General features: G+C 37.8%; 1 protein-coding gene across 2 annotated transcripts in view; it reads right to left on the bottom strand.

The window, feature by feature from the left end:
* Window positions 1–27,541, bottom strand: part of SPON1 (spondin 1) — a 229,582-nt gene that overhangs the window by 117,971 nt on the left and 84,070 nt on the right. For both annotated transcript variants that reach the window (XM_016128189.2, XM_016128190.2), the window contains exons 4-5: window positions 18,831–18,904; window positions 13,898–14,020 (exon numbers count right to left, since the gene is read on the bottom strand). In XM_016128189.2, coding sequence (XP_015983675.2) covers window positions 13,898–14,020; window positions 18,831–18,904 — 197 coding nt within the window. The remainder of the gene's footprint in view (window positions 1–13,897; window positions 14,021–18,830; window positions 18,905–27,541) is intronic.

Raw genomic sequence — 27,541 nt, 5'->3', positions numbered from 1 at the left:
ATATTTTATTTTAACTATAAGAAAAAAAGAAAGCATCTGTAAGGAGCTTGGCTACAGGCATTGTGTAAAGGAATATAACTCATAAGCGAATAAGAACTACATTTTCTTTCATTGTAATGAAAAACCAGATACAACGTGGTCAGAGTAAAAGGCTGTATAATTTAGGTTTTTCTCCAAATGAAAAAACTTTAACAGACTTTCAATGCTAATAAATTTAATCACCCACTAATGGATAACCACTGACTTCAAAGTTTACTTCAAAAATAAATCTGATCCTCAAAGACAGACCTGAAAAAAATGATGCTATTAAAAATAGTAAGAAATCCCAAATTACTAAGCATCTATTGAAGAGATAGTTAAGAAAAATAACAGGAAAGAATAATTTATAATTGGGAATTAGGAGAATTGTTAAAAAGTAGATTAAAATAAATAAATTGAGTAAGTTAAATCAATGGAGAATGAAAATAACGAAAGAGTTGAGAAAAACAAAACCAGCAAAGTTTTCCATAAAAGTGAATTAAAAGATACTATTCAAATAAGGGATGAATGTATTGATAAAACAGAAATAATTCTTTGTTGTTTATTTTAAATTGATAGTTAATAGAATTAAAAAGATTATTGTCAAAGGAATAAAATTAAGCACAACCAAAAAAAAAAAAAAACAACAAAAAACAAAAAACAAAACCGAAAAACAAAAAACAAAAATCATTGCCTATATAATATCCAAGAACATTTAGTAAAACAAAAATGAATTAACTATAAAAATTAAGAGGTAAAGAAAACTGAGCATGGCAAACCATAAAATAAATAGGACTAAGGTTAAAATAATTGTAAGCTTAAACAATCATGTGGGAAGTAAAACAAAAGAAAAGAAAAAAAACAAAAAGCTTTCAATTGTATTAATGCAATAATTTATTGAGAAATCTTTAAAATGTCTAGAAAGTCTAAAAGTAAGAAAAAAACACAAAAAAACACTAAAAAGATAAATAAATTAAAAAGAAAAGGAGATAATGATGTCAGACATAGCTCAATTTAAGGCAAAAATTTTTAGATGAAACTAATTATGTTAATTGTTTGATGACAAAAGTCAGAGTGAATAATGAGAACAAAATGATTTTACATCTATAGGGCCCAAAGAACATAGCAACAAACAAAAGGCAATCACTGTTAAAAACCAATGAGAAATTATAAGTACACGATTTTAAATCAAGATGTTAACATTTCATTATCAGAATATGAAAAATCAAAAAGAAAATGGTAAAGTAATAGAGAGCCTAAAAAAACATGATTAAACTTACCATAATATAATGGTAAGGATGGATATTGCCAAGAATTAAATGGATTGAACAGAAACAACAAAAAATCCTGAAAAGTTATTGCTTGGTTCCTGATGAAATAGTGAATTAGCATACCCTTTTCACTCCTCTACATTTAACCCTGGGGAACTTCAGAAACAGAGGGAGCTACAGATCCGTGGAGCTAATAATAACACTAAAATAAAGAGGAAATCAAAGGCTGTCCTGACTGGAGGCTTAGGATAGGGCAGAAGGCACCTGACCTAAGAGAAAAGGATGGATGGAGGAAGACTGATGATTCCGGCTCTTTCCTCTAACCCTGTGCAGAGAGGTTGGATTTAGGAAGACTAGTGGAGTTCTATTTCTCATCTCTGGCATTGCCAAATGAGAGACATTGCTTGTTCTGCAACCAGAATGTCTGCAGCACCAGGCTAGCTGCATTCCCCTCCCTATCCAGAGTAACCTCAGGGCAGCAAAAAGCTCTCTCCTTAAGAGAGGAAGAGAGAAGGAAGCCAGGGCACTGTTGGGTCTACTCATTTCTACCCCTTCCCTCTCCAAACTCACAGTGCTGGGGATTAGAACCTAAGGAGATCACCTCTTGCTATTCCTGCTTTATTCTAAGAGTGTTGAGATGAATCTGACTGGAGAAGGCACCAGGAGAATGGGGTGAGGTAATGTTTGTCTTCTCTTCCCTGGCCTCATCATTTTTACTTCCCTGGAATACATCAGAAGAAATACCATCCAAGATTTGGTCCTTTCCCATCACACACTACCAGGCCTAAAGTTACATCACCAGAGAAACATAAGACCACCTGCTACAATTACTAGATACCAAGGGGTACAACTAGTAAAACGGAAAGCAAACTGAACATGAAGAGGCTTTATTTCAACAGATGGACCAAAAATTTAGCGTTAGCACACACATAGCCTCAAAGGGAAGCTATTAGTTATATGAAGCAAGAATGGGAAGTAAAGAAAAAGAACCAAATGTAAATTGAGTGTTAAACAAATATTTATAATGGCTGTGGTATCCCTGCCAAAGATGCACAACCTGAATTTAATCATGAGGAAACATCAGATGATCCCAAACTGAGAGACCTTCTGAAAAATAACTACCTGGTACTCTTCAAAAATGTTACTGTCATGAAAGTCAAGAAAGACAAAGGAACTGTTCCAGATTAAAGGAGGCTAAAGAGACTTGACAAGTAAATGCAGTGTGTGATCCTGGATTGAATCTTGAGCATTGTTTTTAATCTGCTACAGAGCTGTGCTGTGCAATACGGTGGCTACATGGCTATTGAGCAAATGAAACGTGGCCATTCAAAATTGAGATGTTCCATAATTGTAAAATACATACTGTGTTTTAATTTGAAAAAAATAATGTAAAATATCACAATAATAAATTCTCATATTAATTACACGTAGAAATGATAATATTTGAATACATTTGGCTTAAATAAAATTAATTATTAAAATTAATTTTATTTGCTTCTTTTTACCTTTTTAACCTGGCTACTAGAACATTTAAAATTATATATGCAGCTCATATTTATGGATTGCATTATACTGATATCATATAGTATTGCTATTGAGAACATTAGAGGTGCAATTAATGTAATTTGAACAAGGGACATAGATTAGATAATAGCATTTTATTGATGCTAATGATAAGTGTACTGTGATTTGTAAAAGAATGTCCTTGTTCTTGGGAAATACATAACTGAAATATTTAAGGCATAATATCTGCTACTTTTCTCTAAAGTTCAGAAAAGAAAAAGATAATATCCATAACAATAGAGAAATAAAATACTAGAAAATAATCATATAAAGTGTGTATTTGAGTAGAGGATGGTAGAGACCAAAAGGAATCTGAGAGCACGCTAGTATTCTTGTTTTGTTCAGGGAAGATGTAAATCTTAAAATGTTTATGAAATCAATAGAAATAAATAAACATAAATATGTGTCTTAAATTAAAGGCAACCACCATAACAACAAACAATGAATCAAATAACATTTAAACCTGCTAGAGAAAACTTAATTTAGACCATGGAAATAAAAGAAATAGTTTTAAAAATGAAAGAAAAAGAAATTATAATAAGAAAATATAAAATAAGATAGAAGAATTATAATACGACAGCAATCATAATATATGTGGGATAAATGGAATGAAACAAACAAAAAAAACAAACAAAGCTAGAGGGGCCTTGCGTGGACCACTGATGCTTGTGTGCCATGAAGTAGGTAACCTATTCCACAGCACCTGAGGTAGAATAAGAAAAAAGGCATTCTAAAGTAAACTTATACGAGGTTATCTTAAAAAAAACAAAAACACTGTTAATAAAAAAAATAAGAACTTAGTTATTACATACTGCCTTACCAAAACAAAATAAAATTAAGAACAAAAAAATAAACCAAAATCCCTGACAACTTGGAAACTTAAAAATACTCTGTTAATTAATGAGTATGACAAGGAGATAAAGTACAAAAGAACTTGATTAAGAAAACTATAAAAATGAGAACTACATATTAAAATTTCTAGGAGGGGGCTCAGGGATCTACTAAGAAGAAAATTCACAGCCTTAAGCGTATTTATTATTAATATTTTTTTTTAAATGGAGAAATCAGCATAAGTAAGCAATATTAAGTAAATAATATAAAAATTTAGCAAAAGAACAAAAAGGCAATCCAAGAGAAATGAGAGAACAGTATATATAAAACCAGATATACATATAAATTAGAAGAGATAACAATAGCATTATTTACTATGTTAACAAAATATTTATTAGATAAAGCCAACACAGGTAGATTTAGTCAGGAAATAAGAGAGAATTATCTTTTTGTACTCTATACTGGTCTCCTATGAACTAAAGAAAAAAATAAGTTCTAAAACTAACACAAAAGAAAGAGCCTGAGTACACCAATAACTGAAGAAGAAATTGAAAGAGAACTTGGAGGTGAGGGCGGAGGAAAACTTCAGTGTTTGTGGCTAATTTTTTCAAAGTATCGGTGACCATAGAGAAGGGTAGACAGTAACTAACCAATTCAGTCCTCAAAACTAATGTGATCTTGAAACTAAAGTAAGATAAAGAGCAGATTTAAAAATCAGAAACTTTAGATCTATTTCACTCTTGCATATACTTGTGAAGAATTTAAAAACAACACTGATAGAATACCACAGTACTCACCTATGGGGCTAAGGCAAGGGTTACTGAGAAAACACATGGAAAAATCAACATAACATTGCAAATAGTACATAATAGTGGAAGAATAATCGTGCATGTTCACTAAAGGTAAAAACACACCATGATCAAGTTAGCTTCACCACAGATTGGAAGCATAGTCTAACAAATTGAAAACTATTAATTATAATATTCCACAAAAAGAGATTAAATCACTATTATATGTGCTAAAATGACATTTGAAAAGTCCAACACCCATTAAAAACTTAAAAGTAGACATCTATATGAATATCTATTTAAGGCCAAAAGTCTACATTGTACTTAAGAGGTATTAAAGGCATTTTAAATACAAAACGGAGCCAAACAAAGCTACCCATTTTTGCCATTATTAATTGACATTGTACTGGTGGTTCTTGCCAGTGAACAAGGAGACTACAGAAATCATAGAATAGTTGTTGGGGGCGAGGGTGGGGTGAAGACAAAAACGTGTTGCTTTTTGTGGGCAAATTATGAGTGATTGTTTATATAATCCAAAGAATTTTAGATAAAACTATCAGAAATAAAAATACATATTTACAATAAAAGTGAATAAAAGATCAATAGCATTCTAGTATATTAAGGGTAACCTGGCAGAAAAAAAATGATAAAAACTGGAAATATTAATAATAATAACAAAAATATAAAATAATCCTAGGAATTAACTTTTGACGGGTAAACAAGAAAGAAGCTTCAAAGCTTTCAAGGGGGAAAGAGATTCCTTTAGGAAAAAATAAAATTTGTTCAAGTCTCAGTGTTTCCAGAAATTGTACATATGTTTACACCAAGAAGCATGATCCGTGCAAATTCACTCCCCATTATTAAAGGGTATTCTCTTAGCTAAAGTTTCAGAAATCACTTAACGCGCAAGCACAGAAATGTCTACTTATAACATTGCTGCTTTAAATATGTTTTGGGTGGGATGAGAACCCAGTGCTGGTTAAGGGAGAAGAGAATTAGAGGTCATAGGAATGGGAGCCAAATTGGCATCTGAGTTTACCTACAGACCCAGAAAAACACAGTCCCATTTGGATGTCTTTAGGTCCTAGGAGCAATGGGAGGGAAGCAGCATTCGAGGGGTGGGGAAGTAGGGGATTCTGAGTAAGTCAAAGAAGGTAGTAGTATAGTGGGGATGTAGGCGAAATTCTATAGTTATAACTGACTTTGTTGTACTTGCTAACTTAGCTTTTTTATTTTACTAAGGTAATACATGTACAGAGTCTAAGAATCAATTTCTGAAAATGTGGCCATATCAGTCAGGGTGCTACAGGAAACAAATGGCGTAGTCAATGAGGCAAGAGAGGAGAGTTTGATGAAGGAACAATTTATAAGGGCATGGCAGGGTTAGAGCAAGCAGGAAGGCAGGGCCTTTGGAAGGACAAACTTTCAATGAAAAAGTAATTGAAAAAGAAAGCTTCTCTGTCTTTGCCTGGACACAAGGCTGAATAAAAATGATTTCCCTTGAGAATTTATGACCATGGGTTTGAAGTTTGACATAGCTCGTTGTTTTTGTACATTTGTGTTGCTCGATCGAGGTCTGTTGTCACTCAGTTCTGGATCCTTTGTTTGCTACCTGTTTTTCTGGATGCAGTTAGGGTTGTCCCTATGTCCATTATTCTAAAACTTCAGGATTTATACGTCTTTTTTCATTCATTGTGCTAAGCACTTGGCCTTCTTTTAGTTCCTGAGGCGATTCCTGTGTTCGTAAAATGAATTGGCTTAGTTCTTAAGCACTGCCCTTTATGCAGGTTCTAGGATTCACCTGCCTTGCTCTGCTAAAATAGTTGCCACTTGCTCCTCTGTTTCCCGTCTCCCCAGATTTGGGTGATATTTCTTTTGTGGTGTAGCCTTCTTTCATCTTTTCTTGTCTTTGTGGTTTTATATCGTTTTTATTCATCTAGTGTTACCTTTATGGGATCTGAGGAAAGATCAGAGATTAATTTATTTGTCCAACCTGCCAGATTACTGACTTCCCTTCTCTAATCCGTTACACAGCGAGTTGTCACCCTAGGACCTCCCAGAAAGGTGGAGGGAAGGGAGGAAGAAAAGGGGGAAGAAGCTATTTAATCCTTTCTTTTTTGCCCCTTCCTCTACTGAAATGGTGTATCGTGACACAGGTGCTTAGTACCAAATTCTGTTTCCTGGTGACATGCTCTGTTCGTGACTCAGCCTGGTGGTGGCACAGCTAGGAGGCTCTGATGGGTGCGATTTCTCAGCTTGGGGATGGGTTTCCCAGTGATGGTGGAAAGGAGTGTGATTATTGTTGGTTGAATGTTTAATTTTGTTTCTTAAGTTAGATCAAGAGAAGAAGCCTATGGCCCATATGTGGCTCATTACTGTCCTGGGCAACCTACTACCCTAAGGAAACCCCTGAGCAGTCTAATTCATGAATGGGAAGAAACTGAGCAAGCTAAATATTATAGAGCTACCAATTCTTCCCAAAGTAACCTGGGGACTTAATGCAGTTTCACTTAAATTCTGATAGGACCCTTTATAAAACTTGATACAATTATTTCACAATCATTTATAAAAATAGAAAGAGTGTAATATTGAGGAGTATTTTCAAAGGAAGAGTGCCTCCATTTCTAAGCTGGAAATCTGGCTTGTCAGTTTGATGTTTCTCTCTCCCACTTCTCCACATCCAATGAATGACTGAACCTACCTCTAAAAGACCTCGAACCTATCCATTCTCTCCATCACCAAGGCCACTGCCTTAGACCAACCTATCACCATCACTTTGACATTTTCCTAACCCGTCTTCTCATATATTACCAGTTCCATCCAATGTGCTCCCCACTCAGCAGCCACATAAGGTCCTATCTCTCTGCTGCCCTAATCACTTCAGTGGCTTTTCATTGCTCATCTGCTTTTACGCTCTCCTTGCTCATTTTATAACTACTTCTCATTCATTCATTCATTCAAACTACTTATTGAGAAGCTTTCAATGTGCCAGACAATGAGCTAGGCCCTAGAGAGATAATGAGCAGTTAGACTTGATTCATACCAACACCCTAGTGGTTTAAAAGGCAAAGGACAATAAGCATGTAAAAAGATTCCAGTGTGTTAGTAATCCAACCAATGCCAGTTTAAAACAATAAGATTATTACTTTTATAACCATTACTTGACAAGACCCAAACCAAAAAAGTTAAATTGAATGCTGAGGAGGCTGGGAGAAACAGATGTATTTATTCATTCTTGGTAACGTGGTGAATTGATACATATGTTTTGGAGAAGAATCTGGCAAAACAAAAAACAAACAAACAAAAAACCCTCCAAAGCTCCCAAAAAGTCCGTATCCTTTGATCCGGTAGTCTTTCTCTTGGGAAATTACTTCAGGGAAATAATTCAAAGCAAGTAGGAAGGTGGAGGAATACTTTATGTATAAAGTTTTGTTATTGCAGTGCTTTTTATGTTAGCAAAAGACCTGACATCACCTAAATGTTCAATAAAAGAACAGTTAGGTAAGCGGTTAAGAGCAAGCTGGTATAATAAATCGTGACCATGGAAATAAAATCCAATGCCAAAAGTAGAACACAATGAGTTCAAATGTGATGCAGAAACTGTCTAGGGATGAATATACAAAGAAATGAAAGTAGCTCTCAAGTGTGTGAGTGGTAGTCTTTCAAGTGATTGGATTTAATAATTAATAAGTTTTTTAATTAAGTGACCCAATGAAAAAAATGGCTGAATTTCATTATAAAATTAACTTTGATTCTGTAGAGTACATTTCCCAGTGGCTGTGTTTATATTTGAAGTAATGTGCTCTCAAATGTGAAAGATTATTGCTCCTGGAGAAAATGTTCTTTTTGACAATATGTATTTGTTAAATGGTTTTAAACCTATATCAAATATGGGGGGAGTTACACAGTTTCCATTGCCAAGGGAGATTACAGAGCCTCTTAGGGTGGAAGCATTTGTCAAAAACTCAGGAGCTGTGTTCAGAACAAGAGAGTAAAGAGACTTGGCATCTGTTAGGCAGCTCCCAATGCCCTGGCAAAGACTGGGCATGTTTCCAACCCCTGGGACATCTCTATACAGTAACACTGCCCAGTCATCATGTAAAGAACACATGCTCTAGGACCACTGTTGGGCACTACAGAGTCACAGTGCTGAGGACAAACACTGGGGCTGGGGATGGGGCACTTGCACTTCTAATATCCCAAGGTTTTGGAACTCTGTTCAGGCTCAGCGAATCCAGACCTCTTTCTCACTTCTAAGTTTGGATCTCCACAGAGCAGATCTTTGTGCAGTGGGGCAAAGCTGTTCAGAATCTGGTATCAGTCTATCGAGTCCATGGTAGGGCCTTACTAAAAGATGCTTTTGTATAAGATACTTAATTTTACTGCAGAGGAGAGAAAACTGCCTCATGACAGCCCCCAGAGAAGGGCAAAAATGAATCAAAAGATCTGAGCTTTGATTTTGGTTCTGACACTCTCTGGCTGTGTGATCTGAGCCCTTAACTTCTTTGTACTTCAGGGTTTTCTTTCCACTTATAAAATTAGGAGGTAAAACTTGCACGATCCAGCTTTAAAATGGATTTCTAGAAATTACTCAGTTGGGAGTGTTTTAAAAGAATCTATTTCCAGATGGCCAGTAGGGAGAGAGAGAGGGAACATCAGAGGTTATTTAGGCCATCATCCTGCCTTCCTTACCTCACCACGCCTGGTCCCTTCAAGAGAATGGGGTATTATGAATGCAGAGAATGCTCTGTTATCTAAGAGAGAGAACCTCAAAACTGCATTTGGAACAAACCATTTTGTACAATGGTTGAGAAAAGCCACCTGCAGATGTGTCCCACCATAAGAGATGGCTGAAAGCGCAAAGGTGTTGCCCAATCCTCCATGTAGGGTCCAGTGGGAATTCTCACGGGTGGGTTACCCAAAGAGAACAGAAGGACAAATGCCCTAGGTTGCTATCTTATCTTATTACAGAGGTTCTCAAAGTGTGGTCTACAGACCCCTCTTGACCACGAGGCTCTTTCAGGGGGCCTGTGAGGTGAGAACTATTTTCGCAGTAATACTGAGACATTATTTGCCTTTTGCAATGTGTTGACATTAATACTGACAGTGCAAAAGCAAGGTGAGTAAAACTGCTGGCACTTTCGCAGATCAAGGCAGTGGTCTTGAACTGCATTAGTAGTCAGTATATTCCTCACCGCCAGAAACTCACAGTAAACAACAACAACGACAACAACAACAAAAATTAGGTTCACTTAAGAATGTCCTTGATGAAGCCATAAAAATTATTAATTATATTAAATCGCTCTATCTTTGAGTACACATTTTTTTTTTATTATTGGGAAATATGCATAAGGCATTTTAGCTATATAGTGAAGTACTATGATTATCTTGAATAAAAACACTCATGTAATTGTTTCAGGTGCAAGCTGGACTGGACTCTTTCATTTTCATAAAACATCATTTTTACTTGAAAAACAAACGATAGACAAATTATGGTTATTCGGACATGAAAACTGGCATACATTTCCTCAAAAAGGAAGTGAATCTGTCACTTTAAGGAAAACAGCTGACAGCATTTGTTGCCAATGATAAATTTGAGCTTTCAGGCAAAACTTAGATTTTTGGAAAACATGTATTTGTCACTATGAGTTTTATAGCTTTCCAATACTTAAACACTTTTCTAATGAAATTGGAAGCGATACTAATAAATGTGATTTTTGATACTGTATAATAAAATGTCTCAATATCTGAATTATATGTATAATGTAGTAAACCAATATTTTCCAAATGACTGATGTATGATGTTACAAAATCATTTATAAAAGACCCATTCAAAGTACAAAGTAAAGCAATGTATTTTAATGTAACAAAATCCAAGTTCGTTGATACAGTTTCATATTCTACATTGTAATTAATCTTTAAGAAAGTACAGTAGTCTCCCTTATGGGAGGTTTTGCTCTCCATGATTTCAGTTTCCTGAGGTCAACCACAGTCTGAAATATTAAATGAAAAATTCCAGAAATAAACAATTCATAAGTTAAATCTCATGCTGTTCTGAGTAGTGTGATAGCGGTGTCCAGCATATTTACACTGTATACACTACCAGCCTTTAGTCAGTTAGTAGCTGTCTTGGTTCTCAGATCTACTGTTGCAGTATCACAGTGCTTGTGTTCAAATAACTCTCATTTTACTTAATAATGTCCCCCAAAAAGCAAGAGTGGTGATGCTGGCAATTCAGATACGCCAAAAGAAGGCATAAAGTGCTTCTTTTAAGTGAAAAGGTGTGAGTTCCCAATTTATAAGGAAAGAATAAAAATTATATGCTGAAGTTGCTAAGGTTTACTGTAAGAGTGAATCTTCTGTTGGTGAAATTGTGAAAAATAAAATTCGTGCTGGTTTTCCCACCTCAAATTACAAAAGCTGTGTCCGCAGTGCATGATATGTGCTTAGTTCAGATGGAAAAGGCATTAAACTTTATTATCATAAATATGTATGTATAGGAAAAACATATAGACTATATAGGGTTCAGTACTATCTGCAGTTTCAGGTATCCAACGGGAGTCTTGGAACATATCCCTTCAGGTCAGGGGAGACTACTATACTGTACTGTTTGCAGAGTTTGGGTGTAGTATCAAAGAAGATTATCTGTAATTATCTAAAAAGGTTATTAAAATATTTTCCCCTTTTTCAATTACATACCTGTGTGGAATAGAATCTTCTTCACATACTTCAACCAAAAATAAAAAATAAACCACGGCAAGTTGAATGCAGAGGCAAATATGAGAATCTAGAAGTTTTCTTATTAAGTCAGATATTAAAAAGATTTGCAAAAATGTAAAATAACAATGTCCTTTTCACGAAATTTGTTTTGGACACCATGGTTATTTTCATAAAATATGTTATGCTAACATGTAATGAGTTTATTATTGCTAATTCATTATATGTCACTTTTTAAAATTAATAAGTAATATTTTTAAATTTCTGTTTTCCTTTTTGATATGGTCAATATTGACAGACACAACTCACATAAACAAAAGTGTGTTGGAGTTCTCAATAATTTTTAAGAATGTAAAAGGGGCCTTGAAATTTAAAAGCTTGAGCACTGCTGCTCTGAGATCCCTGCAGAGAAAGTGATGTTTTGGATAAGCAATAAGGAGAAGGGTACTCTGCATTTATCATTTTGCACTGTTGTTGGGAAGCATCATGGCTTAATTGAGCTTAATGGCAAGGGCTGGTTATCAAGAGAAAATTGTTCCTGGAGAGGCAAAAGAAAAGTTACCTATGATCTAAGATTGGAAAATATCATTTTTTAGAATATCATATTTTAAAAGTATTGATTAGACCCTCTCCGTGTCCTTCCAATTGGCTCCAGTTCTGAGCATACAAGTCCACTCCTTTCCCTCCAAGAAGGTCTGGCCCTCATCCCCTGCTCAGTATTGGCCATGTTGACTAGACGTGCACAGAAATCTCCCTCCCGAGTCATAGCGAATGCCACTCTGAGTTCAACAATCAGTACACAGCACTTGAGAAGGCACAAGGCATTTCTGGGTACAAAGAATTAAAAAATGAACATGTCATGGCTTTTGTCCTGGAGACCTTTGTCTGGTGGGAAAAAAAGATTCCTGAAGAAATAATTACAATATGATGTGATAAATGATCTTCTGTACATAGTGACCAAATTTTTCCAACCAAAAATTAAGACACCCTGACATCTGACAATGGAACCATCCTGGGGGATCTGGAACACATGTCTGCTATATTTATTAAGAAACTCCCAACAATATAGAAATTCTGTATTGTTTTGTCTTTGATTTGGCCCAAAGACCCAGAAAAAATGGTCTGTACCCTTTTTTTTTTTCTTGATTCTGGGAAATAACAGTGTCAGAAAAGAAAAGAGTAAGACACTCTTTAGGATTACAAAAGATGAAAAACGGGCTGCTAACATTTTATTTCTTTTGAGTTAGAGGATGGGAGGCACTGGAGGAAATTTTTTCCATCATACTTGTTCCAAGTGGTTTCCCCACCAGGCAAAGAGTCCAAGTGTGTTTATGCAGGTCTCCTATACCAGCAGAAGCAGATCAAGCTGAATCCCAAAGTCAGAAGAATGAACGAACTTGTAAGAGGCTTCCAAGATCCCAAGCCTTAATTACATGTGGGTAAAACTAAACAACAGGGCTCTTGACCTGCCAAGAAATGTTGGAGTCCCTTCGGGTGGGCTGTCTGGGGATCACAGAGGTTCTAGTCTGGACTGAGTCTTCTTAAGGTCCCAAATATGTACCCTTCGCTCCTCTTTCCTTTGGAGGCTGACTCAAATCCCTCTTTTTAATCTCTTTCTCTCAGTCCCACTGTTCTTTCCCAATTGTGGCAACTCTAAAATGAAATGAACAAGAATAAAACCTACAGAAAAAGCTCAGTGCCACACACAGACATCCTGCCACCCACAGTTCGAAAGAATGGGTGACACCAAGTCTTAAAGGCAATCCAAAAGAAAGGCAGAGTAAGTGGCCTGAAAACCCCTTTTGGAATCTTGGATCCACTACTTACATTTGATTGTGGGCAAATCATGACATCTCTCTGATCTCTATCAAGCTCATCTTCAAAAACAGATTATTTTGAGAATGACATGCCATGATGTGTAAAAATGCTTGACGCACAATAAGCCCACTATTCAGAGTTATAAATTTCACCATCTTTTTGTGTGATTATTTGATTAGTGTCTGTCTCTGCACTAATCTCTTGAGTTGCATGAGACCATGAGTTGTGTCTTTTTCTGTTCATTACGCCTCTAGAGTTTAGTGCAGTGCCTGGCACATGCTAAGTAAGCATTTATTGAGAAAATTGTGTGATAAAAGGGAGTTGGCAGGGTCCCGATTAAAGATCTACTGCACTATAACAAGTTTGGGGGTCTCCTGACAACTCTCATGGGTTGGTATTGGTTTTCTGGAGCATGGCGTTATAAAGGATTCTAAAGTGGTATCTAGAATAAGTAGGGAAAGGGTGTACTGACTACCAATGCCTGCTGTGGTTGAGGATGTTGAATATTTGTTGACCTTGGTCTGTGGAGTCAAGAGCAGGTCCATTTTGCCAGCTATTTCTAGCACAAAAATATCTCTCATATAATTTTTGGAGAGAGCCATTCAAGGAGGACTGAGATTACCAAATGTCTGACCTGAAGATAAGCAGCATGACATCAGGAATATTTTTGTAAGTCACATAGAAGAAAACACTTAGAACAATGCTGTGCAAAGAAGCTAGAAACATACCACTATTATATCTGCTTATCTCAATGAATTCACTTACTGGGGATGGGCACTTCATGAATCATTTGTCAAGAGCAAGCAGACCTAACATACTTCAGCTAGTATACATCACAACCAAACAGAACTTTGCACTTTTCCCAACCCATAAAGTGGCTACTCTACTCACGAGGATAATCCTTTGGATGTGTCTTCTCAGACCAATTCCCATAAAACGTGAGTCTGTACTTGGCAGTTCCACAGGCACAGCAGTCTAAGATTGGTTTGTCGGTCACCCCATCAAACGTAGAATCTGAAACAGTCAGGAAAGGCACCAAGTTAGGAAGCACATGTGGGTCTTGGTCTCATTCTGTCCTTAATGCTTGGGAAAAGATGAGGTGAAGTTTTCATTGATTAATAAAACCTAGAACCAGGTCAGTACTTGGGCTATAAAAGATTTGGTATATCTCTAAGTATGGTAACTATATTCTGCAAATAGAAATCAGAACTTGTGCTCTAATAAGGTGAGGAGACCTGTGGGACCAATAATGCAGAATATTTGGAATGGAGGCTATTTTGGAAAGCCAGGGATGAAATGTACTCAGTTATCCATTCTGAGCCTGAGTCTCTTTCCCCACCCCTCCCACAACAGAGTTTCTCCACCAAATTTTAAGAGGAATATGCATGTATGTGTGTTCTCTAAGAAATATCCTCTGAGGACAAATTGCCAGCACCAGAAGAAGCAGCTTTAAAGGAGAGCAGCAAGAACAAAAAGACAAGAGAAGAGATAAAGAGCTGCCAAAAATTACTTTTTAAAAAGATATGCATACATAGTCACATTACTTCTTATCACCATTTCAGAGACTTTACTGGGAAGGGTAGGGGTTTGAGAATATGTTCATAAGTTCAGGCTTACTTCTGAGCCAGGAAAAACTTAAGATTCCCTTTCTGCCCCCATTTTTAGCTGTGAATAGCTGATAAGTGGAGAAAGAGAGATTACATGAATAAATTCAGTATTTTCAATTGTCAAGCCCACATCCCTAACTGTGCATTGTCGCTTGTAGTCTGTTCTGCTTCCCGCAAGACAAAAACAATGACTACAGATCTAACTTGCTTCAATTGCTTTATCTTCGGTCCCTCTAGCAGTATTAACATAAATGTTCTTTTTTTTCAAGTTGGACATTTATTCTTAAATATTATATATAAAGAGCAGTGACAAAGAGCATAAAAATCCTTTGAGTGTAAGGAAGAGCATTTTACAAGTCTTCCATATGGAATTCACTGGGTTCATTTGGTTTGAATACGCAAAATCAGCGATGGGTGGAAGAAGTGAATTCTGGGCTCTAGGATGGAGAAAAAAGTATGGGATGTTGTAATAATGACTACATTGTATAGAGTTCTTGTACGTGCTGATCCCTTTGCATATATTGCTAGCATTGCGTGAGCAATCCTAGGAGGTAAGTACTTTAGTTAACCTCATTTTATAAATCAGTAAACTGAGGTAGATTAGGCAACCATCCCAAGGTCACAGCATTAGTGAGTGGTGCAGGCAGAACGAAAGCTCAGGTCTTTTTGAGTCCAGCGTCCATGCTCTTAATCTCTGCACTGTAATGCTTCAGGAAAGACCTTCTGTTGGATATGTCTGCATAAACATCAATGAAAGAATTTTTTGTTTGTTTCTCTTTTTGCTTTTTCAAATGAAGAATGGTACATTTTAAAAAATTACCTCCCTACATAGTCTTAGGTTTTCTAAAGAGGCCCAAAGAAGAGGTCCGAAACCACCCAAAATAGAAATCATTGTGCGGCTACTTTTTTGGAAGAGGCCAGAGCATTGTCTGTGCTTAGGAGCAGGCTCCCCACTGCCCTATGTGCATGAAACTCAGATCTGATTCCTGCGTGAACCACTTTGATAGTTAAGGGACAAGCCTTGTTGAATACATTTCAGGAAAGGTAGTGTAAATCGATAACTTCTGAAGATGTTTTTTGCTTTTTACATTTCTATTATGATAAACTATGTTGTGAAAAGACTAAACTAGTTTTGAAAAAGGGATTCACAGCTAAGAGATACCTGCTGGGGTTTCAATTTTAACTACCAGGCACTGTCAGATGAGGCAGGAAAAATCTCTCAGGGAACCAAAATAAGGCAAATCGGTAGCTTTACCTTATTAAAAGGGCTTTCAAGGGTAGGCAGTAAACATAAGATATGTCCAGGAGTTCAAGAGAATACACTTTTAATAAACCTTTTGGACTTCCAAAAGAAAATAAATGTTCATTTAAAAAATAAATTTCTAACTTTGAAACTAAAAACAGACATACCTCTTCCTATTGAGGAAAAGCCAATTGAAAATGAACAAAGTTTCAAAAGGCAGTGATAACAAGCCTTGACCCTCTTCCAACCACTACAGGGCCTGCCAAATACAGGTAACTTCAGGTCATGAAGGATCTCTTGAGCTGCCTTCTCTCTCTGTTTCTACTCTCAACCCATCAGCTTCCTTTTCAGCTCTCATCTTTTATCCTTTGTTCCTTTCCCCTTTTTATTCCTTTTTTATCCCTTCTCTCCCACACTTCCCTCTCTTCTGTGTGTTTCCCTTCATCTTTTCTCTCTCTTTTGTCTCTCTCCCTTAATTGTTTGTGACATGGTATTAAGTGAGCATGTGGCTGCATATGTTTATTGTAGGTCACCTTTTTAAATATTTAATGTTTCTTTGTTCCTAACTGTAAGTAACTTAATGTTTTATGTTTCTTTTTAAAAATAACAATTGCCATTGCTTTTTAAAAAATCTGTGCAGTTCTTAATTTTTCCCCTATGGATTAACAGTTTCGACTGGAAAAAATAACAGATACCTGTTTCTCTCTCCCCTTCCTTAATAGATTTGATTCGACTCACCGAGGAAGCAAAGAATGTAAAGACCTTAATGAACGAGCAAGAGATAATTAAATAGGCATACACGTTAAAGAAAAAATCTTTTTGTTCTATGCTTATAAAGACTTTCTTAACATGATCTATTTGCTAATGCTGAATTTCCTCATGGGTCTGCTGTCTCTGGGGATCATCCACAAATGTACCTAATGATCCAACAGCCCAGGTCCTCCTGGGCATTTTTTTGTCCATAAGGTTGCCATTAGAAAGTGATCTTTTTATACGAATGTGTGCTTAATTATTTTGATAATATCTCTGCTTCAGAAGTAATAACCAAGAGATTTACAATGTCATTTTATTGACACTATCTGCAGAATTTTAGTATATTCAAAGCTTAGACAAGGCTTTCACACATCATGATTGAGGCTTTAGGAAGGGCAAGTTTACTTAATGATTGCTACAAATACATGGGAGTGTCAGTGAAGTGTCTCCCAAGGACCCTTACCTGGGAAATAAGGTTGTCCTCTAATAGTCAAAATTTCAAAACTATACACCAGTAGTTGTAATTAGCCAACTGTGGGTACAGACCTAAAGGTGCCCTGTAAACATGTGATCCAGAACACCTATAACTCCAACCTATGGGACCTCAGTATCATCTCATGGAGGTAGTAATGGGGTTGCCTTTTAGGAACCAAGAGCTTCAACAGTTGAGATATCCCCCATTGGGTGAAAGTCTGAATGAACTTGCGGACAATTGATACAGGAAAGTGAAGCCCCCAAAGCCATGTGTGGTGATGCCCATCTGGAAGCTGACCAGGACCCTGACCCATAGGTTCCAGCTCTCTGGCTCCTTTGGCAGGTATGGCCTAATTCAGGGTATCCAAATCTCACCCCTTTTGCTCTTTCCATGCTCACCATGCAATCCTCCACATAGGACCTAGTTTCTGCTTTAGCTCATTTATAGGGAGACCTATGCTTTAGTATGCTTTGACCTACCAAAGGCAACAATGCAAGCTATTGAATTGGTAGGTAGTTCCTTTCACAGAAAGGAAGTGGTTAAGGCCACTGGCTCTTATATTCAAACCCTGCCCTCTACCACAAGCTGCATGATGCTAAGCAGGCCATTTAAACTTTTTGTGCCTTAGGCTTCTCATCTGTAAAATTAGGATGATGTAATAGTTTTCATGATATAGGATTGTGCAGATTACATGATTAAGGTATGTGAAATGCTTATAATAGTGCCTGGCCTATAGTACTCAAAAAATATTAGCTTTTATTATAATTTTTCCAGAAGAGCTTTATCAACCTTTTCTTAGTAGTTTGCTAGAATTGCAGAGGATTATTTCTTTTCAAAAAATGCTAATTGCTCTAAATGCAAAAAAATTCTTAAAAAATGCATAGTGATGAGATAGTTAAGTTGTATAATTATAGAACATTTTCTATTTTTACTTAGTTCTTTAATACTTCTAAACACATTCAGATGTTTAAGGTCTTAATTTTTTATGACAGATTAATAAACAAGCTTTCAGTTATAGATAACAATAGCTAGCACTTATACATAGCACTTATATATGTGCCAATGAGGCGTGGTACTATTTTACATATATTAATTCACATGGCTACGAAGGACAGAGGCAAGATTTCAATTCAGCCCAAATCTGAATCCAGGTCTCTGTTTTGACCTTCCTAATCTAATTAGTCTCCATGAGCTTTGTCAGAATGCCTTCAACACATGGAGAAGGCGATGATGAGCTTGTAAATCTAAGGACCAGATTGTTGAATGTGGGGAAATCATGAGGTCAATGCCCTGTTGGCAACCCCAACTCCCTCTGGTCTTCCCTGAAGAAAATCCTCTCATGTTGCCTGGGTGTCACACAGGTTCCTGCTGGGGATTATTATAGAAAACCATCACAAACTTCTTCAAGGTATACAATTGTGCATTCCTTAATTAAGTCCTGTCAATTATTCCAAGGAACCTCTTCAGAATAATCACTGTTACACAAAAATAAAAAGACGACACCAATATAAGGTATATTATGTCCTACCCAGGGAATCAAGCTGAGTAATTAGAGCTTAAGGCGGATCCAATTATCCACAGTACACAGCTAGATTAAAAATCGGAGCTACGTGAGAAGTAGAACCTGGAGGAACTCAGAAAGTCCAATCATGTTAATTCCTGAGGCCAGAAGCTTGGACTGAATGAGCTGCCTTCCATTTATCTGACCCTCCCCCACACCCTCCGTCCCACATGCTCTTATCTTACCTTGTTCACAAAGTTTCTTGGTCAAGGAGCCCTCATCCTGAAAATAAATGATGCGTTTCTGTACGATGCTGGCCCTGTAGAAAAAGAAGACTGAGTGTAGTGATGTGGAAGGCAGATTTGGGGGCGGGGGGGGTAACAGATCTTTGCTTGGCTACCCTTGGCTGTGTGGCTATGAGTCAGTCACCTGAACTCTCTGCACCTGTTTTCCAAGGAAGCTTGGAAAATTGGCATTAATAATACCTACCTAATGAGATTGCTATGAGAACTAAATAGGGAAATATACGTCTAGATCTTAGCACATACCTAAAAACCACTCATGAAATTGTTGGTGCTAATATATTAAGGTAAGAAAGTGAACTAACAGCATTTTCAATAACTTTTCTCAATGGTTCATTTTACTCTACTTTTTTTTTTTTAATCAAACTATTAAGGGCATTTATAGATCAACCAAGTTCAAGTCAGAGAAGCATGTCAAATCCTGTTCCTAAAGGGGGAAAAAAGGAATTTAAAAATGTATTTTGATTTGTCCCGAAAACGTCATTCTATATCTTTCCTGAAAGTCTAGACAAAACCGTCTCCTATGTTCTGGACAAAGACAGCTTCAGCTGTTCTCTCTCTCTCTTAAACATGTCAAACACAGGATCTTAGAATTTGGAAAGAATATTTTGAGGTTAAGAAAAATGACTTACTTTTGGCCAGCACATGTTTTCTCTTTAATTAGGATTGCACAGACAGGCTACTTCTCCATTAACCCACCCTGCTGTTTATTTTTAGCTAGCCTTGCGAAGTTGCATCCTGAAACCCAGTGTTCCAGTAATCTGAAAGTCTACAACACCTCACGTTGAGACAGCGCCAACGGATTTCCAGCCATTTTTATTGATTTTCTTGAACAATGCTACTCGATAAAAGGTAATTTTTACTTCGATTTACCCTATTTAACAGATAAAGGAAGTCCTTGACTCCATCACAGCTGACTATACTGAATGAGTGATAGAGTCACATAATTTGCTCTATGTCACATGATCTCACACCCAGGAATGGGGCCAAGTGCGTATGGATCTGCAGAGTACAGCAGCCATTTTCTAGATGGTCTGGATCTAGACCAAGATGACTTTCCAAAGAAACATCTATTCTACACCCTGTCTTGCACAAAAGAATAAAATTCAGATCAGTCTACATATGTTTTTTATAGTCTTTCTCCACCCAAGAGAGACAAGATGTTGAAATAAACAAATGAAATATGCTTCCTGTCTACACAAAGCTACTTTGATCATTTATCCATTTTGTTGACCATCAAGCAGAAAGTTTCCTCAGGCCAAGAGAACACACTTGAGAACACTTACCCTTACCCCAAAGCCAGATAACAAAGCCTTTTGTTAGTCAGAGTATCTCATCATCTACCACAGTGCTTCCCAGAGCATTTCCCACCAAGAAGGGGCCCCAGGGAGCCCCGTGGAGGGTGAGGAGAAGGCCTAGCAGGAACTATTCCAGGCCCCACATTCCTGCTCCAACCAAAGACTCCATTCATTCTCATTTCAACCACAGCAGCCTCCCCCCACCCCCTATCTGTCTTCCAATTGTATTTACTGGTGTATTTTCAACAAATAGAAACTAGCCAGGGACACTGTCATGAATGAGACAGATGGGGCCACTTCCCATTCTCAAAGTTTACAGTATCGGGGAAGGGGAGCATCACACAACTAAATCCTCACCTAATCATTTAACACAACTATGATTAAGTGCTGAATGGAGAAGTCCACAGGGTGTGGGGGAGTATGAAACAGGAGATCCTGACCAAGGTGGGAAAGGCTCCTCCCAGAAAAGATGGCTAAGCTTGAGTTTGAAAGAGAAGACGTTAACTAGACAAGTGGGAGGGAGAGGGCACCCTTTGTAAAATCCTTGAAATGGGGAGGGTCAGGGCTCATTGAAGAACCTACAAATGGTAAGTCAGGAAGGTAGCACGATAGATGAGTGGGAGAGTGGGCAGAACCACTCACCAGAGCCTGCAGAAACATGGCATTTTACTCCAAGCTTGATGAGATATCTTTGAAGTGTGTGTCCCCAGGAGTAAGAAAATCAGATTTGCTCTTCTAAAAAAGCACCTGGGCCATAGAGTAAAATCAGGTTGGTGTGTGCTTGCGGTGTACGGAGCTCCTATGCAAATTAAATTTTTTTTCAATAAAATTCTCTTGCCAAAATATTTTGAAAACCCCTTTTGTACAGGATAAAATACAAATTTACCATAGTATCATTCAAGGCTTTTCACAAGATTTCCCTCCAACATCCTTCTGGCTTCATTTGTTGCTATCTTGTGCCATGTTCCCTGGGTTCCAAACTTTGAGTTTATGCCCCTTGTCTGAACACCTCTTACTCTACCAGGCCCCTGCCTGTGTTGTCTTCTTCCTTAGAATCTCCTCTAACTTGCCTTTGTTAACATCTATAAATAAGTATTTTGAATTTTTTCCCTCCTGGTGTGAATATGAGAACAATGTCTGTGGGCCGCAGGCCCGGCTGGTCCAAGGCCCAGCTGGTTCAAGGTCTGGCTGTGATCCAGGCTCACAGCTGGGGATAGGACCCGGACTTCGAATGTCACGTTAGTGTAGTAGGGTGCTTGGGCCTAAAATTTGTAAACGTACTTTAGCTTATCGTATCACGGGTGTGTGGTTGAATGTCACTATTGTATCTGATATGTGTGGAACCATGTGGTCCCCTGGAGAGCAGAAGGAGAGCACAAGACGGGGAGCAGAAGTGCATGCCACACTGCACTTGGCCCAATGGAACTGCTCTAGAAGAAACAGAAGCACGCGCCCCGCAATAAAGTTGGTGCCTGCCGTTTCGTTCTCATGTCAGCCCCTTGTGCATTCTTCCAACTGGGCGTCTCACCACCGAACCTTCCCTTCCTGATCAGCTCGGCACTGACAATGGCAAAGCCTGTGATTTAAAAGCACAATCATGCTTAGAAAAATTACATCATCTCAAATTTTCCAAAAAGATGATTGTAAAAATTTAAGAGGTCAGAGACAGAAAACAGGTATTTCCTATGTTTCAGTTTCCTTCATTCCTTGTTTTATAAAGTCTAAAATAACTCATTCCCTCGTTTTAATAACAGTTGTCACTTCTGAGCCCTTACACTATGCCTGCTAGTTCCTGTGCTGTAAAGGCCCTTTACGTACATTATCTTATATATCTAATGCTTTACATATATTACAGGTCCTCAAATTCCTCATCCAAAACACTTAGGCTTATTTATTTTTTTAAATTCTTTAAAAATTTTAATTAGTTTCAAGTATACAGTACATTGATTAGACATTTCTACAGTTTATAAAACAATCCCCCTAATTGCTCCTTCTCTCCTCTGGTTTTCCCTATGCTGTGCTCCCCACCCCTGAGACCGTCTATCAACTACTAATTTGTACTTCTTTAACCCTTCACTCCATTTTCCCAGCCCCCCAACCTCCTTCCTTTCTGTCCGTTAGAGTTTTTTCAGTATTAGGAAGTCAAATGACAACATAGCATTAACATTCCCATAATCAAACACATCAATATTCTGCAGCCAAATTTAAGAATGTTCATACTAAAAGGGTAAGTAAAAACTATAAATAGCTTCATGTCAGTTTAGGTCAAGTTTGACAAACTAATCAAAATGCACTTGTTTTCAGAGGGCTTAAGATGAGGGTTTGCGATTCTTTTCACCCTTATTTTACAGGTGAGAATGACTGCGATGCAGGAAGGTTAAAGTAACGTGCCTTTTCCTCCTGTCTATCTCCAAAGCCCATGTTCTATCTTATGCTCAGAATTGTTGTTAGAATTAAAGAAAATTATGACTAAAAAAATACAATTTCCCTGTGAGGTTAAGTATTATTATGAAATGTAAGCCCCAATTGATTTTCCTCGATCTATATTAGCATCTCATGGGACACACTGTGGAGAGCTGAGACATGGTGGGTCGTCTCCCTGGAGCCTGGGTCATGATCACCTGCAGCCATCCACGGAAAGTCTGAGCATACATCTCCATGCCTGTGCTTGGCAAATCCTCTGTACCATGCCCTTTGGATTTCAAACTCTGTGGAAGTTAAATGTGGAATACAAGGGTTCTTCTGATCTGGCCCCGATGATCTGGCCTCATCTCTATGTAATCCTTCCTTAGCACAATATCCAAACCATATCCTATGTCTGTGTTCATCGTCTTATGCCCCAGGGCCTCTGTCCATGGGACTCCAGTCCTTCCTTGTGACTCCTAAGCTCACCCCTCCCCCATGCACACACTTCAGTTACCTAACTAATATAGAACTAGGATGTTACCTCCTTCAGGTTGACTCCTTGATTGGGTGTTCTTCCTATGAGAGCCACAGCCACAGCCTCTTGGGTTTCTCTTACCACAGCCGTGATTAACCTGTGTTATAATTGCCTACTTACTTTTCTATCTCCTGTGCTAGATTATAAGCTTCTTGAGAGCAGGTACTGTATCTTACTTATTTCTACAGACAGTAGCATCACTGTAGTACTGGGATTCGAGGAGAAGAAACAAAGTATGGGAAAAGGAGAGAATTTGAGACTGAGCTGTCTGTAGGACATGCTGGTGGTCTGTTTGGTGGATAGTTAGATATAGGGACCTGTAACTCAGAAAAGATGTGAGGAGTGAGGTGTGCGGGTATGAGGGTCACTGAGGCAGAAGTAAGAGTTGAAGCTTTTGGAGTGGCTGATGTCACCCCGTGAAAGTGTGCAGAGTGAGAAATCAAGCTGAGCCCAGAACTCTGAAGAAGACTGACATTTACCTACAGATATGCCAGCAGAGACCAAGACTGATTCTCTTGGTTGTGGAAGGTGTTGCTTTTTATTCCTCATCTGGTCAACTCTGGAGAGAATTTTATATTCTGGGAAAACGCATTTTACTTTGATTCTGTTTGCATCAAAAGTATAAAACCCAGCGGAGACTTATAAATTATATTATCATTCAGAAAAATAATAGCTTTACAAGATGAGAAAGCTGTTAGTAAGAGTTTCCTTAGCATTTCAAAATGATAAATTTCTCCCATTCTGTATTGCAATTTGGCCATCCTACTGCATAGCATTTATATACTGATATACTGAATGCTCTCTTATCATAAGAGAGTGTTAAGGAAATCTAAATTAAATTTCTCAGTGTGTTAGCTTCTCATACTTTTGAATATTGAGGTTCTAAATAACTTACCGATCATTTCAAAAGTTTTCTTTTAAGCCTAAAGTAGAACATTTCCAGAAACACTATCCTGAATCTCTTGGTTGCTCGGCCCTTTTCTGTCTGAAGGGTTTATTCATTTGCTGTTCTATTTCCTTAAGGAATTTGCCTATTGGAGAGAGGTTAGAATTTGCTAAGCTGTGGGTTGGCTGTCTAGTTCTAAAAAGGCCTGGGATCCCTGTTCTTGCCAAAAAGGGACAGGGAGACCTCAAAGTCTAAAACACTTGGCTATGAAATTACTTAAAAGTACACATGGATCTTCAGCTGTTGGGTCACTGCCATGTACAGATAATTCATGTAAGGTCTTTATTATGTGCATGTTGCTCAAAGTAAATATTCAGCACGTGGTAGCCATTATTGTTGCTGTTGTTAAATCACCAGCCCTTAACAAAGTACCTGGCATGTAAACGTATTTAACAGACAGTAGCTATCATTATGATTGATGTCTCCTTTGCTTGTGGAGGGAGAAATGAGGGTGCTACCTTGGTCAGCTGCTTCAGGTGGAGATAATGAATGGCCAAAATGAAGACTGGGTGTGTGGTCTCCAGAGTATTTTTGCCAATCCTCTTCTCAATTCTAGTAAAATCCCCTATTACTGAACATTTCTTGGAATACTTTACAAAATTTGTCTATGATCTCAGGGATGTTTTCTATAGAAGTGATGCAGTTTATAACCAGCATCGTCTACTTCTAACCATGAAAGAACAACTCTGTGGAAAGATGCAGGAATAAAATATTAAAGCCATAACAATGATAATGTCATAAGGAACTGAGGCTATCTGCCTTATTTTACTTCACGAAGGTGCCAAGTGCTAACCTGACAATAGTCTCATGTTAATCAATAAATATTTATAGAAAGTGGGTACATTCCATGATCTAGACTCTTACCAACCTTTTATATGGCTTTAGGTGGAACTCAGCACACAGTACTGTTTCCAGGAGTTAACAGACATCCTGGCAGCCCATGATAATGTGCCCAGGGGAGAAAAAAAGTAAAAGCTTATCTGTAGGGCTCTATCTGTAAGATGCACAAGAACTCAATAGCTGCTCAATAATAAGATCACAATCCATGCTAGAGGTCTCAAAACTATTGATTAAAAGACTGGGATAGTCATCTATCATTACTACAAAGACACACTTCTACTAGCTGCCAAGAGATTATTCCTGCTTAATTATCACTCATTCATAAAACATTTACTAATTACTTATTTCATGACAGATATTTTGTTAGGAGCTGAAAATGCAAAGACAAATAAAACATGTTGCCTTCCAGTAAGGAGCTCCTGCTCCAGTAAAGAAAAAAGAGAGAAACAGAAAAAGGAAACAAGAAATCAAAGTTGAGCACAATAACGGAGGAATCACTGGAGGGGGCAGTGACTAACTTTGCCTTGGCTCCAAGAGAAGGCAAGATGGCAACACCGAAGGTCCGAATTGGGAGATGGGCCGTGGAAGTAGAGAATCTAAGAGACATGTTGAAGGAAAATTTATCAGGACTTAGCAACGTACTGGATCTGGGCCAGAAAGAGGAGGTTGAGTACAAGATATTTTATTTATTTTACAATTAAGCACCCTTCTAAGTCCTTCACAAACATTAACTCACTTAATCCTTTCAACAATCCCTCAAAGTGGGCACAGCTATTGCCCTTGTTTTTACAGATGAGAAAAGTGAGACAGAGGGAGGTAAGTAAACTGACTCCCCATTCACAAACCCCAATGACTAGAGGGAGAGACGGTGATGCCAGTGACTGAAACAAGAGACAGAAGGGGCAAGGAGGAATTTTAAAAAATTTTCTAGAATCTTAATTGAGGTACTTGTAGAGTCACATATAGTTATAAGAAATAGCATACAGAGATTGTACATTTTGCCCAGTTTTCCCCAGTGGTAACATTCTGTAAAACGTTAACCTATTACAACCAGGATATGGGTGATACAATCCACCAGACTTGAGTCTGGTAACAAAATGGTACAATAAGGATAGATGAGGGCAAGATCATGCCATTCTAATGAAACTGTGCCTATGACAAGCTGCCAACATCTGAAACAGAACATCTCCCAATGACTCTTAGAACATACAGTGTGTTAGAGCCCCAACTGGGGAATCATAAGTGCTATGGTGACTCAGAGCCAGAAGGCCATCTCTGACAGGGGCGAAATGAAGTTGGGGGAATTACTAGTAGGAATGAGGTCAATCAGGATAACTGCTCAGAAAGATGGCACTGAAGCTGGACTTGGAGTCCCAGAGGCTGAGTCTGTAACAAAGGATGAGCTCTTTGAAGCAGTTAGAGTTGCACACCAAAAAGAGTCCCTTGGCAGGGACACTATCCATGGGCTGTGGAAGCAATGCCATCTGCTCTGAGCAGACGACTAGACCTGAATCAGGAGCATCAACTCCCCATGGTGCTACCCATACACGTGCAGCTTAGGTTATGACCAGAATCTGGCTAAGAGCTCCCTTAGGTTCTTATGGCCCAGATCCATTCCTAACCTTGCATAGTCATTGGATTTCTGGAGCTGTTGATTCTCATCATTGATCAAAGTTACGTCTACCAAGTTTTGGTTCTAATTTTAATAAAAAATAGCTTTAGCACTCAGTTTCTTTCAAGGCCCTGAGGATAACAAGTTATTATGGTTCCATTTTCTCTTACTATTATTGTCCAATTTCAGAGCTCTTCTATGTCTTTTATTTTATCAATACTGTTACTATAGCCCTTTTAATTTTACCCCACCCCAATATCCAATGGAAAATTAGCAATGAGGAATTCATTTTTTATATCATAAGAGAGTCACAAAAACGAAAGCATAAAACAGGATGATGTTTTAAAGAACTAATTTAAATGTGAGAGGCATCAAAATCAGAAAGGCATTCATTTACTCATGTTTCTGTTTAACAGAGTAGGTGCCACATAGCTGTGCTAGGAATTGTAATTGCAAAGATGAATAAGACAGGGTGTGTGACACCAAATAGTCGACAGCCTGATGAGAGAGAGAGAGATGTAATCTGACAAACCAAAATACTGCATAACAAATACTAGAGTCGACCCAATGTCTATGTCTTTCATCTTCCATACCTTCAGAAACCTCAGTTTGGGGGCCATAGTATAAGGCAAGCGAATCACGATAGTTCTGCTCTCACTTTCCAAGCCTTCCTTGCAGCTGGGGGATGGGATATGTAATCTACATATGGACTCAGCAGGAGGAAGTTTGCAGGGTGGAAGGGAGATTTTCCGAGAAAGTTTCGCTTTCCATATAAAAGAAATATTGACCCATCGTGGCCTGTCTCTCTTTTTCCAGCTTTGATTACAAATGCAATGTGTGAAAAAAAGGCAGCTATTTTGAGGCCATGAGGAAAAGGCCAAGAAAAATCACAGAAACACTGGCCCCGACATCGTTTAGCTGCTGAAACAATACTAAGAGTCACTTACCCCTGGCCTTCTTGTCATAAAAGAAAAATAAACCTCTACTTGTTGAAGCTATCATTAGTTAAGTTTTCTA

Source organism: Rousettus aegyptiacus, unplaced genomic scaffold (genome assembly GCF_014176215.1).
Source record: "Rousettus aegyptiacus isolate mRouAeg1 unplaced genomic scaffold, mRouAeg1.p scaffold_m13_p_5, whole genome shotgun sequence".
NCBI classification, from domain to species: domain Eukaryota; kingdom Metazoa; phylum Chordata; class Mammalia; order Chiroptera; family Pteropodidae; genus Rousettus; species Rousettus aegyptiacus.
This window is presented reverse-complemented; position numbering and strand designations above follow the sequence as displayed.